We start from the raw sequence: 16,961 nt of genomic DNA, 5'->3' as shown, positions 1-16,961 counted from the left end.
ATTAGCACATGTCATAAAAATGCACGGGGCCGTGCCTCAGGAAGCACGGGGTCGTGGTGAGTCATCATGTACGATTTGAAAACATGCAACTGGGACACATAGAGACGAGGCCGTGCTTCTATCTCCAGACAACCTATAAACAGAGGCTCTTGTGTCATTTGAGAAGTGTGCCTTGAAAAAAATTATATCCGGTTTTCTCTTATAAAAACACACACTAACACTCACATAGAAGACTTAGTGAAGAGTTTGAAGGCTTGGAGGTCTTCACCATCAACCATCATCATCATCATTAAGAAGGAAGATTCATCTATATTTGGTTAGATTGTTCCAAGTTTAATCATGTATTTGTTATCATCATTCATCTTAATGTTTATCATCATGCTCATTATGAGCTAAACTCCTTTTACCATCTAAAATCTATGAAGAAGCTTTGTTTTACTTGAAGATTATTTAAAACATGTGGACAGTCTAGTAAAGTACATGGTTATCTTACAATTATCTTTTGACGAGAAATGTTTCACCATCTTAAATCACTAATTCAAAGTTGGTGGTTGTCAATTCTATTGGCAATCGTTCATGATCGATTCATTTTCTTGAAAGATAGAAATACTTTGATATATTATTGAAACATGGATCCTTATATTGTACTTAGAAATGATGAGATATAAGTTTTGATGTATTTCTCTAAGTCTTGGTAATTCGAAAATGGCTTTGCTTAGGATATCATGCTAGTTAAATAAATCATATTTTAATGGAATGTGTAAGTATAACCTACTTAAATCAACCAAGGGGAGGTTGTGTGACTAAACTACAACCACCCGAAATTGTTAGAATTGGTATTTGAGAAATCGAAGTCAATCCTAATCTTTCTACTTTATGAAACTACTTGCCAGCTTAAATTAACATTTTGGAGGTGGCATGACATTAGGAAAGGGTTGACTTTAAAATGTGCATGTTACCTCCCTAGTGCCAAAGATGCTCACTTAAGGCTTAAGGAGCTATCTATCATATATTGCTACGGAAAGTTTACCACATGTTTGAATATTAATTATCAATGCTAAAATGGAGTGGATTCTTGATCTTAGATGGTAACCTTCACGTAATTGAAATACTCGTTTAAAATCTCTTGTCTTGGTCACCTATATTATATATATAAGCATTTATATTTTATAAAAAGTTCGAAAAAATTAACCCTAAAATGATTAAAACCTCAGATTAAAGTAAAACAACGATTTATCATTAGAAACATTTGTGTCCATGGATCGATACTTGGTTCTTACCAATACTATTTTACATATACGATAGGTACACTTGCCTATTTTGTGTGTGTTTAGTCTTTGTAAAAATCACTTTTATAAATTTAAAACATGATCTTGTGCAAAAGCAAATCATTCCATCCGTTATAATTTTACTACTACACGCAGCACACATCAGTGCTTAATAGCATGTGACCTATTTCATTTTCAATTATATTGTTCCATATCACCTATTGATTCATTATTCCATCTAAAATCCCTTAATTAATCCAAAATCAAAGAAAAAACCCAAATTTTCAATTATGAACAAGCTCTTGTTTTGGTTTATTTCTAACAACCATTTTCCAATAATTCAATTCCATATTAACAAACTAATGATCAATAATCATCTTAAATCCATTCTAACATCAAACCCTAACATCAAGTTCATTCAGTTCAAATCAAAACAATCAAGAGATTCAACAATTCTTAAATCAAACTTAGAAATCAATGTATGATCCTCAAGATGAACATATGCATGTGTAAATGAGTTTAATCTTCCCTCTTACACATACATACATACATACATACATACATACATACATACATACATTATACATACATTCAACTTTCAAGCTCCAATCAACTCAAGAACAACTAGTCTAATGCTTCTAATCCTAATAATCAACCCTAAATTAAAACTTACTTGTTGTTCTTAACGATTTGAAAATGAGAATGATGATCTTCCTTCCTATACTCTTCCTAGTAGCTTAATCTTCTTATTCTTGATTCAAACCCTCATGATTCTTGATTGTTGATTAACATGTGTGTGTTTAATTTTGAATTTGGTTTGAATGTGTGTGTGTGTGAGAGGGTGTTCGGCCGAGAGATTTAAGGGAGAGGGAGTGAGTGGAGTAGGGTGGTGAGTAAGGAAATAGAGTGATTGATGGATAGCTTGATTATCTTACAACTCAAAATTTTCTAGAAGTGTTAATGATTAGATAGGTGATTTGTGATTAGGATTTGAGAGGAGGGGAGGTGGGGGTGTTGAGTTGTCATGGGGCCGGCCAAGGGGGGGTGGGGGATGTGAAGGGTTTTGGTTAATATATAAACATTTTCGGTTAATCGTTTAACGTATTGCGTGATTTAGATATCCAAACGGATCCAGTTTTAATAATTTTTGTCAGACTTAAAATGAAATCAAATTCTTGACAATATGGACCTTAAAAACTAATTTCTTGATAATAGTTAGGGTTGGGTCCTTTCCGGGTCTTGTACTGGCTTGTACTTACTTATTTTTGAGTTTTTGTGATTCGATCCTTCCTAAATTATGTTTTTATATTGTCTCACATGTTTTAGCATATATTTTGAATTTTTGGGATTATTTAATCAATCTAATGATTTATTTACTTATTGGCTCACTGCCCGAGGTTTTTGCACGTTTTACTTGTTTCGTGTCGGAATTTGGACTTTTTGTTGTCTTTGCAAGATATAGAACCTTAATAAAGAAAGATTTTATTAATAAAGCGATATTAGGATGGTAAACATGATTACATTAGTGAAAATTTTTGCCAGATGTTACAAGATTCACCTCTCTATGGAGGAGTTTGTTGTAGCGCCCGGTCTATACACGGAGGGGGATGCACGACTTCCACTTTCCTCAGAGAGCATACACCAGTTACCGGAAGAAGAGTTGTAGATCTGGTGGAGCACGATTAGTGATGAGGCTTTTGGGGTCGGGCCTAGGGCTACGAAAGCGAAGGTCTCCGCTATCAAGGGCCCGCTGCACAAGTACCTGCACATGTGTATATTATATTATACAGGTACCTTCATTTGCTGATTTCCACCTCTGTCAAGGGTCGTAGTCAGAGCGTGGAGCACTGCAGCCTCCGTGATATGTTTTTGTGTGGTGTCTGCTGAACGGCACGCCCTGCAACCTTGCTCGAGGTTTTGCAGACTATTTCGTCGGATTTTATCGACGGTAGTTACGAGGGTCCTTGCTCGGTGGCCCGTATGTCACCCAGATTTCGATTTTGTTGGGGGTACGGAGAACAGGCAGCGAAGGTTACAGATTTCGATTTTCGATTTCATTGGGGGTTGAGGCACACCACTGACGCCCGGTTACAGCACTTGGAGCTGGGGATGCTACAGATGCAGTGTAAGATGAGCTAGGTCAATAGTTACCTAGGTGTCGCTCAACGTGGTATTAGGTACCAGGTACCACTCCCGCCTGCCCCACCTAGTTTTGGCCACAAGGCGAGAGCGTCGGGCGTCAGACGTGGACGAGGCGACGAAGTAGACGACGCCGGTTAGGGATTGGTCGTCAGACGCAGGGGCATCGACCATGTCAAAGTTCATGATGTGGCGTTTATGACCACCCACGACGACGACGGGACATTTATGTAGATTTTTATATTTTGTTTTAGTTAGGAAACTCGTTGTTTTGTATTAAATACATGTTTTGGTGTATCTATGTGTTTATTTTTTTGAATGAACTTCTAGAAATCAAGCTGATTGTTAATAACAACTATTTATTAATTATAACAAAAAAAAGTAAACAAAAAGGAAAAAAAACATAATAAGACAAATATAGTGAGTTTTTCTGAAAAAACCCACCAATACGCCGCGTACAGCCCTATACACGACGTATTAATGTTTTTTTTAAAACTCACAGTGTCCCTATATAACCCATTTATTTAACGTTGACTAAACTTACATTTATGTTTAGGCGTGTGCAAGAAAGAGGAAAAACTTATTAGAAACCAAAAAAGCAAAAATATAGACCAAAAAAACTGAACCGAAACAAAAAATCGACGGTTTTGTTTTATGTTTTTGTAAAACCCGAACTAAGGGCTCGTTTTGTTTTTGCATGTAATAAAAACCGAATATAATTCCTAAATTTTTGTTTTTTTATATTTTATTTTAAGTAATTTATAATAACTTAATAAATATGTAACTCAAATATTTTTGAAAAATGTATAATATAGTCTATTATTTTACAATTAACAAAATTATTTATACTTAAATTCATTATTTTTTGCCAACTTTTGTTTCGGCCTAAAATTTTCAGTTCAAATGGCAAAAACCAAAAACCCGAAACCGAAAAAACCTGAACCGAACGATTTCAAAAACTCCAAAAACTGAAGTTTTCGGTCTGGTTTTAGCAGACTCAATTAATGAACTGATCAATGATTCATTCCCAACTGATCTTATAAAGACTCAAATAACTAACGAACCTAACTACCAATTATACACTTGACACAATTAGTCCTTCAACTATTACAAGTACAATTAAACCCTGTAATAGGCAATGTGAAAGTTGGGAGTGGTCTCTAACGTTTTTTTAGTGGAGAGTGTTCAAGGAAAATTCAAAGAGTAAAAGGTGAGACTATAAAAAACCCAATATTTCTTAATATATTATCAAACTAGTTTGAGGCCCGTGTGCTACACATGTAATTGATTAAAATTTTAAACTTTAACCATTAAGTGAAATACAGTCAACAACATGATCATATATTGTTAATGCAATTACAATTACATTAAACTTACAGAATTTACATAACTAAGATTACACAAATATGTTACAAATAAGTAAAATCTTCCTTTTACACTACATTTGTGATTGTATTGGTCAGTATACATTGTTTATCAAAAATCAAAATCTTTAGTACATGTTTGCTTGAACTCTTGATAAGATAGCATATAGCTCTGCGTATAACTCTTTCATGTGACAAGGTTCTTCAAGTACATACCAACCCTAGATAAATGATAATGTATCCATAAAACCAACAAAAAAAATATTCATATACACAAAATATCATACCTTTTAATCAATTAATATGATATCATTTGAGATCATCTGCTTATGTTTATCCAAAAATCACGGTTATACCAAAAACCAGCTTACCTGAACTTTGATGAGATAATCATCCTTAAAATCTTTAGAATTTGAAACTGATTAATCATGATAAAATTGTTCATTAATATTCTGTGTATGACAAATTTTTTATTGATATTATATCTTACAATTAACAATTGTATAATCAAGGAACATATAAAATCAAAAACTAAAATATAACAAAATGATTTGTTTCATTTCCTATGAATGTAATTGTCAGAAAAATGACAAATACATACTAACCTTAAAGCATGTTCAAATAATAGTGATTATTCTGAGTTAGCAGAATATTAGAAGATTTAAAGTTGCATAAAGTGAAGGTAATGATTCTTATTTATAATATTTGAAAGTATTGGATTAGGGATGCTTAAATTTTGAATACTAATATCGTGTTATTAGTTAATATTATGGGAAGTTGTTGGAATATTTAACTAATCGATATATATATTTTAACAACTTATAAAAAAAAGAATCAAAGATTTCAGATTTTATGAAAACATGGTAAATGACTTTTACCCGGATTAAATATATATTTTTTTAAATAATTAATGTGAATGTGGAATGTCTTTGAAATATAATGAGAAGAAGCATGATTAAGTTACAAATAATAAAAAAAACAAAAATAAAAATAATATATATTTCTATTAAGTTATAGATAAAGATATATATAATAGGTATTTTCCATTTCTGCGATATTTATACAAAACGTTCGAAGAAAATTAAAAAAAAATACACATTTTATGAATTCAAATGCATATGAGAAAATTTTAAATCCAAATTTGAAACCAATCTTATATAAAATTTTTGAATTGTTGCTCGAATCTTAGTTTAAAAACAATTTGTAGTTTCCATACAAATCTGAATTCTTTGACAATGATACACCTTTATTTTTTTTAATTTGTAATTACCTGTGACTTTAAAACTTTTTTCTAACAGGCTTACAACTTAATTTGGATTTTTCCTCATTTTTTTTAATTCACAATTAATGTTAATTAATGAATGGGTTAACATTTGCATTTAATAAAAATTGAATTCTTATATTAAAATGAGTTAAAAGATAAAGACCATATATTGAAATTGGTTGAAAAAGGATGAGGATAGCTAAGAGATTGACAAGTGGCAAGAATGAGTAGTCTTTTTTTTTTTTTGAAAATATCAACTAAGTAACGCCGTGTACTCTGTACGCGGCCCCCATTGGCTAAAGGTAGCCCGAGCCGGCCACGAGTCCGGACAGAGCCCCTAGCAGTGCACCTATTGAGGGATTCCCCGGATAAAACCCGACCCCCATGCCCGCCAAACAACACGACAACAAGAAGACGGTAAAACCGGGTGAGATCGGGACTCGAACCCTGGCAAGCCAAGGACATCCCTCATATCTCCTATATAAATTGGTGATAGTGAGTTTTGAACCCCCTACCTCTCACTAGTAAAATAAGTGCTCAATCATTGAGACACATCTAATTTATAGAGTCCTTTTATTAAAATAGACAGATAGATTGAATAAGGATTATAAGCTTGTAAGATATTCTCAAATCTTGTCCATTTGAGATTAATACCTAATTTAGGAACTAAGCTGTTAGCTCTAGTTAATCATATGGACTGGTGACAGCTTGTAATTTACTTATCAAATGAAAGCTAAGAAAAATATTCAAAATCAGCTTGCAAGTTACTACCATTTTCACACTTTTTCGAACGTCAAACGATATTTAATTGAGTTATTTTCTCTCTAACCTTTATTACTCACTTGAAAAAGAAACATTGCCATTTTTATGGAACTTGACACTCTTGTTAAATTGTTGTTTGGTTTCTCTTTTTTGCTTCTTGTAATGGGTGTTTTCGAATGAACAACTTAATTTTAAACCTTGAATCAATTAATGCATAACATTTTCCTCTTGTATATTCATCATGTTTTTCGAAATTGCATCTCTTATGTAGCAACACCAAGTAGTACTACCACCAACTACCACACTAAACACTGGCTTCAAATTCGATCAAGGCAAACTTGATTGACCTTGATATATATATATATATATATAACCTACTCAACTTTATAAAAACTCGATCAACCTCAACTTTTATGATGTTTTTCTGTTTCAATTCTTAAGTATGTAGATTTTGCTTGGTTCATGATAAAAATGAAAGTAAAACATGTATGTCTACTTATGTCACACATGGCCTAGAAAACAACATCATAATGATCAATGAGACAATGAGTGCACTGAAGCTAGTTGGCTCGATTTGTTTGCCCGTTTATTGATCATAGAAAACATTATATTCGTAAATCTTTTCAACACATGTAGCATTACACAGCATGCTTCATTTTCCATATACACTATGACATATGGTGTAGAACACTAAAACTGCCCATGAAAGGTTAAAAGGGTAAGCTTGAAAATGTATTGAAGGCAAAAAAAAAAGTAGTTTGAAAAACAGTATGCATCTTAACTCGAAATGCTAGGTGCTCACTTATCAGCAATCAGAGTCAAAGTTGTTCTTTCAGACAAAACCTCGGGTGCAATCTGCAACGGTTCCAATGAATCTACTATATCACGCATAAGTGGTCTAGCTTTTGGGTTACGGTTCAAGCAATGATAAGCTAGCATGGCTGCCTTTTGGAACCCTTTAATCGGAAAATCACCTAGCCTAGGATCTGCAATGTCTAGTAACCTTTTCTTTTCTTTAAGCAATGGGAGAGCCCAGTCTGCAAGGTTTTGTTCCCGGGCCGGTCTTGATTTGTCCAATGATTTTCTGCCGGTTAGAAGTTCAAGAAGAACGACACCGTAGCTATAAACATCACTTCTTGGACTCAAATGGCCTAAAATGCAACACTTGACATTAGTAACTCATCTTTATTCTTTACCAATATCTCTACTTATCTCACATAATATCAATCCATTTTTCATCTTTTTTTGCTCATTTTCAACTATTAATTTCTTAAATATTTATACCTTTCTAAACACTTAAACATATGACATCTAGTAATTGCTATAAACAATAGAAGCACGTTCAAACACTTTTTTTCCATGGTCGTTGCATTCAAATTGGTCGGTTATCTTATTATGATTATTAAATATCATGTGATGTCTTCTAAATGCAAATTAGAAACCCTTTAGTAATAACTGGAGTTTCAGCCCATTTTAACCCCTTGAAGGTCACGTTACAGCATAAGCTGCACTTCACATAGTCCCACCTAATAGCATGGTATCGGTGGGGCTCATGAATTTTCCTTAAAAGGATTATCACGGTTAAAAAATATATCGTTGTGTTAATGGAGATTAAATGAATTAGATAATGTTAACAAACCTGTCATAATATACTCAGGTGCTGCATAACCGTATGTTCCCATTATGCGTGTAGAAACATGAGATTTATCACCAACCGGACCATCTTTAGCTAGGCCAAAGTCGGAAAGTTTTGCATTGTAGTCCTGTCCGTTAAATATAGGTAAAAATTATTAAATTTATTATAACAATGAACCATGAAAGTATGCTGACGTAAAATGTGTTTGATGTCGTGAACTAACCGGGTCTAGCAAAATATTTGAAGTCTTGAAATCACGATATATGACAGGTTTTTCTGCATCGTGGAGGAAAGCAAGTCCTTTTGCAGCACCGAAAGCGATCTTCATTCTAGTTGACCATGGAAGAGGAAGTATCACCCCTGCAACAAAATAACATTTTGCATCTAACATATTTGTTATGAAGTTCAATGTAATCATTAAACTTCTTCTGAATGTTAAAAAGTAAATTTTGTAATGACTACACTTACTCGAAAATAAGTTATTTTCCACACTACCGCGTGCCATATACTCGTATATAAGAACTCTGTGCTCATCTTCACAACAATATCCAATAAGTTTCACTAAATTTGGATGAGAAAGTTGCCCCAAAAATATGACCTCGGCCTATAATGCACACAAAATCAATGATCAACTGAAAATCGACTGAAAAAGAGATACCAAAAGTAGAGGTGCAATTTCAATCTATTTAGGAGTTGGGTTGTATAGTTGTGTTTTAGCTCAAACTGGTCAAATCAAAGAACTTAGCTAAAACTTCGACTTGTCAACCGTGTCGAACAAGTTCAAAGTCGTCCAAAGTCTATTATCAATGCATACGACGTCCTAAGTCACTATTTTCAAAGATTTAGACTACTACTATGATAATATTTATTTACTTCTTGTAATATACTTAAATTCATTAACTATTTTTAAAGGATATCAAAAGGAGTTTCAACCTGTATTTTAATGACCCGTTTTGACCCGTTACCCTGCCCTCCCAACCCTTCCGTCTTGCCACCTCTAATTAAAGCGTAAATGCATATAGATGTATATATGAATGTAAAAGAGGAGCTGTAATCACCAGCCATTCTCTATGGCCTTGATGACTGTTATCTCCATCATGAACTTTAACGGCTACCGGAACCGGAGGGACCCTTTCTTCTACATCATCATAAAGGAAGCCTTTGTAAACACTACCAAATCCCCCTCCACCTAGCATGTGATCTTGTCTAAAGTTATCAGTCATTTTTCTAAGTTCATCAAAGGTGAATACGATTAACGGATTAGTAGCAGAACTACGCCGCAGATCTTCTACTTCTTTGGGATTTGATGGCAACTTTTTCAGCTCCTCCTTTCTTTTAGCCATTGAAGCTTCATCTTTTGGCAATTCTGAAACCAAGATCAAGCAGTGGAATGAAATAAATGTCTACTTCATATCCCATGTGGCTTCTTACCAAATTTGTATATAGTAAGAAATAGAAACAATTTAGTTAAAGTATTGATCATGCACAAAAGGAGTCTGTAAAAATATTAAAAGTTCTAAAGCCTAATATTAACTAGCAAATATTAAGCCAACATATAAGAGGGAAATATTAACAACAAAAGAGGGTAAAAGGCAAAACAACGGGTAATACTAATTATTGAAGCTAATACTAATATTCTTCACCATTTTTCTGTTATTGGTAGTGTAGTAATACTTTATTTTAGTACTTTTTGTTTTATTATGTTTAGATTTCATGAGAAATACCCTATGTTTCAGATATACTTTTCATGTCCAAGTTATTGAGCTAAGCAATCTTTGTAATCTCTGTGATAGAGGTTTAGTTTGCCTACATCCCACCATCTATAGACCTTGCCAATAGCTTTACTATTGGTGAGATTTTACTTGATACATGGTTGCTATTGTACATACAAGTGCTTGTATGGTTGTCGCATTTCTCTACTTAAAACTGGTATTTGAACCTTTATACACACACTTGTATATATAGATTTCGGTTATGTTAAGAAGGTTACGGTGTCTAAACATACAGATTTTAGAATAATGTGCGTGTGTATATGGACTTTGTTACAACATAAATCCTAAGAAAAAATGTGAGAACCAAAAAAATATGGGTATGCAGTGTTAGTGTTACTTATCACATTAAACGTAATTAAGCGGCACTCTTTATACTTAAAGAATATGGTGTGGTGGTAAGACGTTTTCCCTCTATGTAGAGATTTCAAATCCCACATTGTCATATCATTTATACCTCTCAAAAATAAACAATTAACCACACAACAATAACTAACCTTTGTTAAATATATAAAAAAATAAATAAACAAAAAAACAAACTACATAATTCAAATAAATATGAAAACATAAATAAAATACATTTACAGTTACACCAGACTTTACACAAAAGATTAAACATCAAAACATGAAAATAAATCATATATACCAAATAAAATATTAAACAAATTGGGCTTTGGTTTTGAACATGTAAAAAGCCCACTAACCAGTTACTGGGCTTTAGATTGAACATTTAAAGGGCCCACTAACCAGTCCACCAGTCCACTGTAGAGGTGTACAAAACCGGTTTTAAAACCAGCCTGAGCCGGTTTGGTCAACGACTGGTCAAAACCGGTTTGGAAGCAGGGTAGGCCGACCTGGTCACACCGGTTCGGTTCGGTTTAAAAACCGGTTTTAACCGGTTTCAAACCGGTTTTTCTCAAACCGGTTCAGTTTTAAAACCGGTTTGATAGATTTGAAGGGGAACCGGTCCTGAAACCGACGGTTTGGGTCGGTTTGGAAACCTGTTTGGGTGAAACCGGTTTTAAACCCAAACCGGTTCGGTTCGGTTTGCCTAAAACCGGTCCCAAACCAGTTTTTTTGTACACCTCTAGTCCATTGCCCGACCAAGTCATCTTCTTCGTATCAAAACTTCCATCTATGGCCATGGGTCGGTTCGGGTGGGGAAAGGGGGGGGGGGTCAAAAAATCCTACGTTTTCAACATTATTCTACTTTTGACCAACTGTTTCTAGAAATAGCCTATGTTTTCAAAGAATCCCCAACATAACCTATTTTCAGTCGGATCCGACGGAATTTTGTGGACCTTAAAAATAGTTATACTAATCCGTCGGATAAATTCTTGTTTCTGTTGGCACCGACATAAAAAATAAGCTATTTTGAAGAATTTTTTTTTAAACTTAGGCTAGTTCTAGAAAAAGTTGATCAATACAGGCTATTTGGAGGTATTTTCCTTTATTATTATTATATTTGAATTTAACCCCTCAAAACACATAATCTCTCTTACTCTAACACACACTCTCACCTACTTATTTTCTCGATTAGCTGAACCTGATTTATGGTACCTGAAAAAGAGATTATACAGGCGGCGACGATGTTTAATGCATGGGTACCCGCATACGCCTCATCTCCTCTAAATGGTTTGTAGGTTTATTTAGAAGCAGGATAATTTGTCGTAAAATAAAAAAGAAAAGAAAAAGAAAGTCCCCATACTTAAATATACATACTTGGATTTAAGCATATCCAGAAAGGCCACCTTTTCTCTTTCTTTTCAAAAGGATTAAAGAAACCAAATCAGGAACATACCTAGAAAGACGGATCTTGAAGCAACAAAGTAAAAACAAAAAGAGAAAAAGAGTATGATGATCCCTAGGTGCTATGTTACTCAATCTCTTCTGTAAAAAAATAAAACTATTTTCGCCACAAATTACAAAAAGCTCTTCTTCTTGAGTGGTGGTCACCTTTTTGTTTTTGACACACCATCAACTCAAAGTAATTGTTTTTGGCAATTAAATGATCAAAAAAGAAAAGAAAACCTACCTACAACACTTGTTACATGTATACTATCAAACATCAAGTTGCAGAACATTATAAATTTAAAGTTTTTAACCACATAAATGAGATGAAAATCAAGAATGAATTTTATCATAAAACCAACCTGACTTTGCGTTGGATGAGACTCTGTAAATAGAGGGTTTCCATTTACACCAGCAGCTACCCATCACAATCTTTCTATCTTTCTTTCACTCAACCACAACTTAAAGAAAATATATATCAAAGATTGAATCTTTTAGAAAACCCTGGAAAGGTTTAACAATATTATTAATGTTTGAAGAGGTTTGTGGGTGGATTTGATGTGGGAACCAACCATATTTCTTGAATGTAATGATGAGGTGGAGTGTAGAAGTGGGAGGGGCTGTTTTCCATAGGCATGCTATGCTGCTTTGTTTTCATTTCTATATACTTATTAATTGTGTGTGCTTTTTATTTTAATACTTTGGACTTGTGTGTTAGTGCGCCCCTGGTGCATTTTAGCACTCATAAGTCTTTGTCTGTCATCTTCATAATCTTCCTTTTATTAAGTTGTGCCTTACACTTTTCCCATTCTGTTTTACATATATATTCCTTCAATAGTACATCAATAGGCCTCTTGTCTACAGTGCCTGTTTTACCATAGTGTTTTGTTACTAGACTAGCACGTGCATTTAATTTTATGCCCGAAAGAGATCAAGCAGCAGTAATGATATAACAGTACTCGATCAAGTTGGTGGTAATTCGTTATCATACCATTCTTACCAATTGACTTATATTACCTGTTTTTAACCGGACTATATTTGCATGTGTAGTAGTGTGTTGAGATGGTATTGTATAACAATTTTTCTGTTATTTGTTTTAAACGTCTAGGAAGTTATGTAATAATCTAAAGTGTCACAAGCTAAAATTTGATTGTTGAAATATATATTGTGCTAAAGATTGTTAATCGATTCGTTGATGATTGTTTTTTGTTCAAATCAAGTTTTAATTGTTTTTAGTCTCTTGGTTCTTTGGTTTTGAAAGGTGAATCAATTTCTTAATTAACTATCAATATTTAAGGGAAAAAAGATATTATCGTCATCATATCCATCTAAAAGTGGAAGCATTACAAAAATAACAATGATTATCTACATGGAAAGGCCACATGCTATCATCAAATTTGTTCATTTTGAAGTGGTCCTTAAGGCATCTGCAACTTTATAGAACCCGTGCAGATACAAGTATGAATTGAGTGCAATGTGAACATGCTAATGAAAGTGCATCTCACACTTGGCACCAATTCCAAATTTATGTCAATAGTGCCAAAATAGTTGACCACATAAAATCAACAAATATCATGCTATAATGCAAATTTATACTTGGTTATTTCACTTATATATATGGTGCGCGGTTTACATCAATAACTATGATTATGTAAATGGTGACGATCACTCTCATATTTACTGTGAAGAAAGTAAGTTATGACACGTTTTAGTTTTAAAATTTTTCAACAGATAAATTATAGCATACATTTAGGCATGATTATCCAGGAACATGATAATCTACTTTAAGTGGTTTGTGTTGAAAATATAAAGTAGCAGACAAGATCTAGTGCCCTTCTTGGTAGCTTTTAATCTAGCAAATGCATAAAAGATTTGTACATTTTTTGGTATAATTAAACAGTACTGGTACATATATTTGTCTCTTAAGAGATTTAAAAACAGAAAATTACAAGTTCTGCTAGTGGGATATATATCTTAATACAGATGACACATTTTCAGTTAGTAGTTTTCACAATAACGGTTAATTTTCATAAAGGCCCATTAAAGGGGCATCTTGGCTACAACTTAAAGTTTCTTAGAGCTATATTATATGTCCATTGGACCATGGGCCTAAGCTTGTTTTGCTTTAGCTAATTTGTTTCTTAATTAAACAGATTAGTATCATGACTATCATCTAACATTTCTGGACCACATAGAGAAGAACAACTTGGTCAACAATTTTATATTATGCTGCCTAGTATTAACAATCATATTTAGATTTATCATGTAATCATAGTAAATGAAAGGTCCAAGATTTATCATGATACTTAATCACTACATAGCAGATTAACTGCCTGCAAATATTCTAGTCTCTTTCTTTTTTCTTTACAAAAAACTAGTAAAATGTGACTTTTAACGCTAACAATGAATACAAATAATTATATTTATACATATCTTGTATAAGTAACTATTACTCGGTTTCCGTTCTACTATGTGAGAGCTTTCGCATCAATCAAACATTTCAAAATAAACTGATCAGATAGTATCTAACCGCTATATCTCCACATCCTTTATCTTGACTTTCCTTGTGGATTACCTAAAAACAGTTTGGAAAATACATCAGCACAACTGCCGGTGAATAACGCTGATTAATTAAAAAAACATCTTTATAATTATTCATAATACAAAGCTCAACTCGAAACAACTCAGCAGATGGCAACCAAGATCTTAGCAGCTAAATATATACACAAAACAATTCCCCTAACAACATCCTTGCCTCCGGCTCTCGGTGAGCATGGAAATGCAAAAGTTTGATACGGTGTGCCCACCATTAAGCCACATATGTAAGGATTCTAACAAACTTATACTTTAACCTGAGTACTAACGATTACTTTGTTTAAAAAGTTTTAGGGATCTATGAATCCCATGTAAACTTTGACTCATTTAAATGATTTGAAAGAGTAAGGGCGTATTCACCTTGTATATAATTTGCTTTGCAACTAATTATGATTCCTTGATTATATTGGACCTATATATTGAAATAGTTTCATGTCCATTACCTAGATCGTCTTACGCTTCAGACTCCTACTGTCTGAAACTATAGTTTCAAGCCTTGTAAAAACGCATATATCATCTTATAGTTTAAAACTGTTTTCCCCTTATTATATAGATAGACCTTTGGTCTTTTGTTTGATTATTCTTTTTGTTTTTTCATCATAAAGAATTGTTCATCTTATCAAAACCTTTGTATGAAAAGTTAAGTCCGTTTCTTCTTTGACTATACCCTTGACTGGGTTCTAAGTAACTAAGCTATAAAAATGTATTCACTAAATGGATAACATATACCTTAACAACTGGCTATATTATTGGGTATACGACTTTAGCGAACAAGCAGAACTTCGACTTGTACGACACCTTGGGTCCGAGGGGGGGGGGTGATTCATGGTTAAGTGTCAGCATTGGATTAACTGCTTCGTGGTAAAGCTATAGACCGTTGGCAATAATAACAACGGTCCGTTGCCTTTACTGATATTAGGAGGACTGTTGGGGTAACAAGCAGCGGTTCGCTGGGATCAACTTTAGAAGAATTACAGTTTAGCTCTTGAAAATTAACTTTGACTAAATGACCATATGGCCCTTAAAACTTCAAAGTTTTCATATTTAGCACAAAATTTTAAGGATGATACATCCTCCCTCTCATTGAATTAACCTTGTCCTCGAGATTGATTGACTAAGTGTGGGTATTTCTTTTGCATCCCTGACTCAGTTCCTTGTATATTCTGGTATCTAGAGTTTCATCTAACTTTGACTAACTTCAGTTTTATTCTTTTCTAGAATTTGACCTTATAATCTTCATTCCACAGGGGTTGTTTTATGAAGTTTATTAAAAACTCCTAGACACTCACACATATTTGAAACATGAATTACATCATGTACTCCACCCATCTCTTCAAGAATGCATAATCAATATGCTACTCATGCTATCAATTGTAAGATATTAAATGGTCCAACGAAAGCAACGTCACGAGATGTTTTAAATTCATCGGATGTTCTTCAATCCTCCATTATAGAAAACATTAGGGATGTTGAGATTTAATTTCCTCGTTCCTTGATCCTCAACTAAGTGTAATTAAAAATCATAACCATAAGATTTAGCTTTTTGTGCTATATTACTCATATGAGGTTCAAATGTCATGCTAAGAAAATCATTCTCATGGTTAGTAGTTGAGAATTTCTCAGACATGGAACCAGTTAGCATGAACAACCACCCCCCCCCCCCCCCGGTTGCGCCTCCACCTCCTTAAATCCCTAATTTGTTGGTGCATGAAATAAGAATAGTCTTGATTGACCATATACACCACACCTTTTGACACATATCAATGTTTATTCTTATTTGACATAACTACACATATGGTGTCTAAGGTTTGAGTAAAAAACACTTTTTGGTACTAAGGTTTTTAAAGTAACAAGTTTGGGTTTTAACCTTTCAATTTTGTAATGAATTTGGGTTTAACATTAACTTTTGTTAACCTTTCTGTTAAATTCTCACAAAATGACTAATATATCCATGGATATTAAAAAACAAATATTACTATTACTCTATAATAAATGAAAATTTTGCTGACGCAAGGCTACCATTGGTCCAAGTGGCGGGCAAACAGTGGGCGACGCTACCTTAATTTTATTATTAATATTTTTGGGGCTTTTTCGATACCGTAACGAAGGTAACCTAAACCAACCAAAGTCGTCTCGATTCACCGCCGCAATACCAGAATTGGCAACGCCCGAGTTTTACTAACACTTGAGGTTTACCAACCTTTTTTGTTTTAGTTTTAGTACTGTAACGAACATAACCGAAACCGACCGAATTCGTGTCGACTCACCATCGCAACATTCGGGTGTTACCAACACTCGTTTTACCGACTCACTGCCGCAAAGCCTGAGACTGGAAACACTCGGGTTTTACCAACACCTAGGTGTTAATGACAA

The 16,961-nt window shown here is 33.7% G+C and overlaps 1 protein-coding gene across 2 annotated transcripts; it reads right to left on the bottom strand.

The window, feature by feature from the left end:
• Window positions 1–7,384: 7,384 nt before the first annotated feature.
• LOC143554680 (putative serine/threonine-protein kinase PBL16) lies at window positions 7,385–12,922 on the bottom strand. Of its 2 annotated transcripts, none has more exons than XM_077044383.1 (6): window positions 12,356–12,922; window positions 9,492–9,799; window positions 8,902–9,037; window positions 8,657–8,817; window positions 8,437–8,560; window positions 7,385–7,948 (listed from the first exon to the last, which is right to left on the bottom strand). In XM_077044383.1, the coding sequence occupies exons 1-6, from the start codon at window positions 12,417–12,419 to the stop codon at window positions 7,596–7,598; spliced, it is 1,146 nt and encodes a 381-aa protein (XP_076900498.1). In that variant the 5' UTR covers window positions 12,420–12,922; the 3' UTR covers window positions 7,385–7,595. The 2 variants fall into 2 exon arrangements, with proteins under 2 accessions (XP_076900498.1, XP_076900499.1); XM_077044384.1 differs by having other exon boundaries at window positions 8,657–8,793; window positions 12,356–12,921.
• Window positions 12,923–16,961: the final 4,039 nt, after the last annotated feature.

Source organism: Bidens hawaiensis, unplaced genomic scaffold (assembly GCF_021521415.1).
Source record: "Bidens hawaiensis isolate Kalapana, Puna unplaced genomic scaffold, B.hawaiensis_p1.1 tig00017786_1, whole genome shotgun sequence".
Lineage (NCBI taxonomy): Eukaryota > Viridiplantae > Streptophyta > Magnoliopsida > Asterales > Asteraceae > Bidens > Bidens hawaiensis.
Note: the sequence above shows the minus strand (reverse complement) of the source record. Positions and strands in the feature narration are given on the sequence as shown.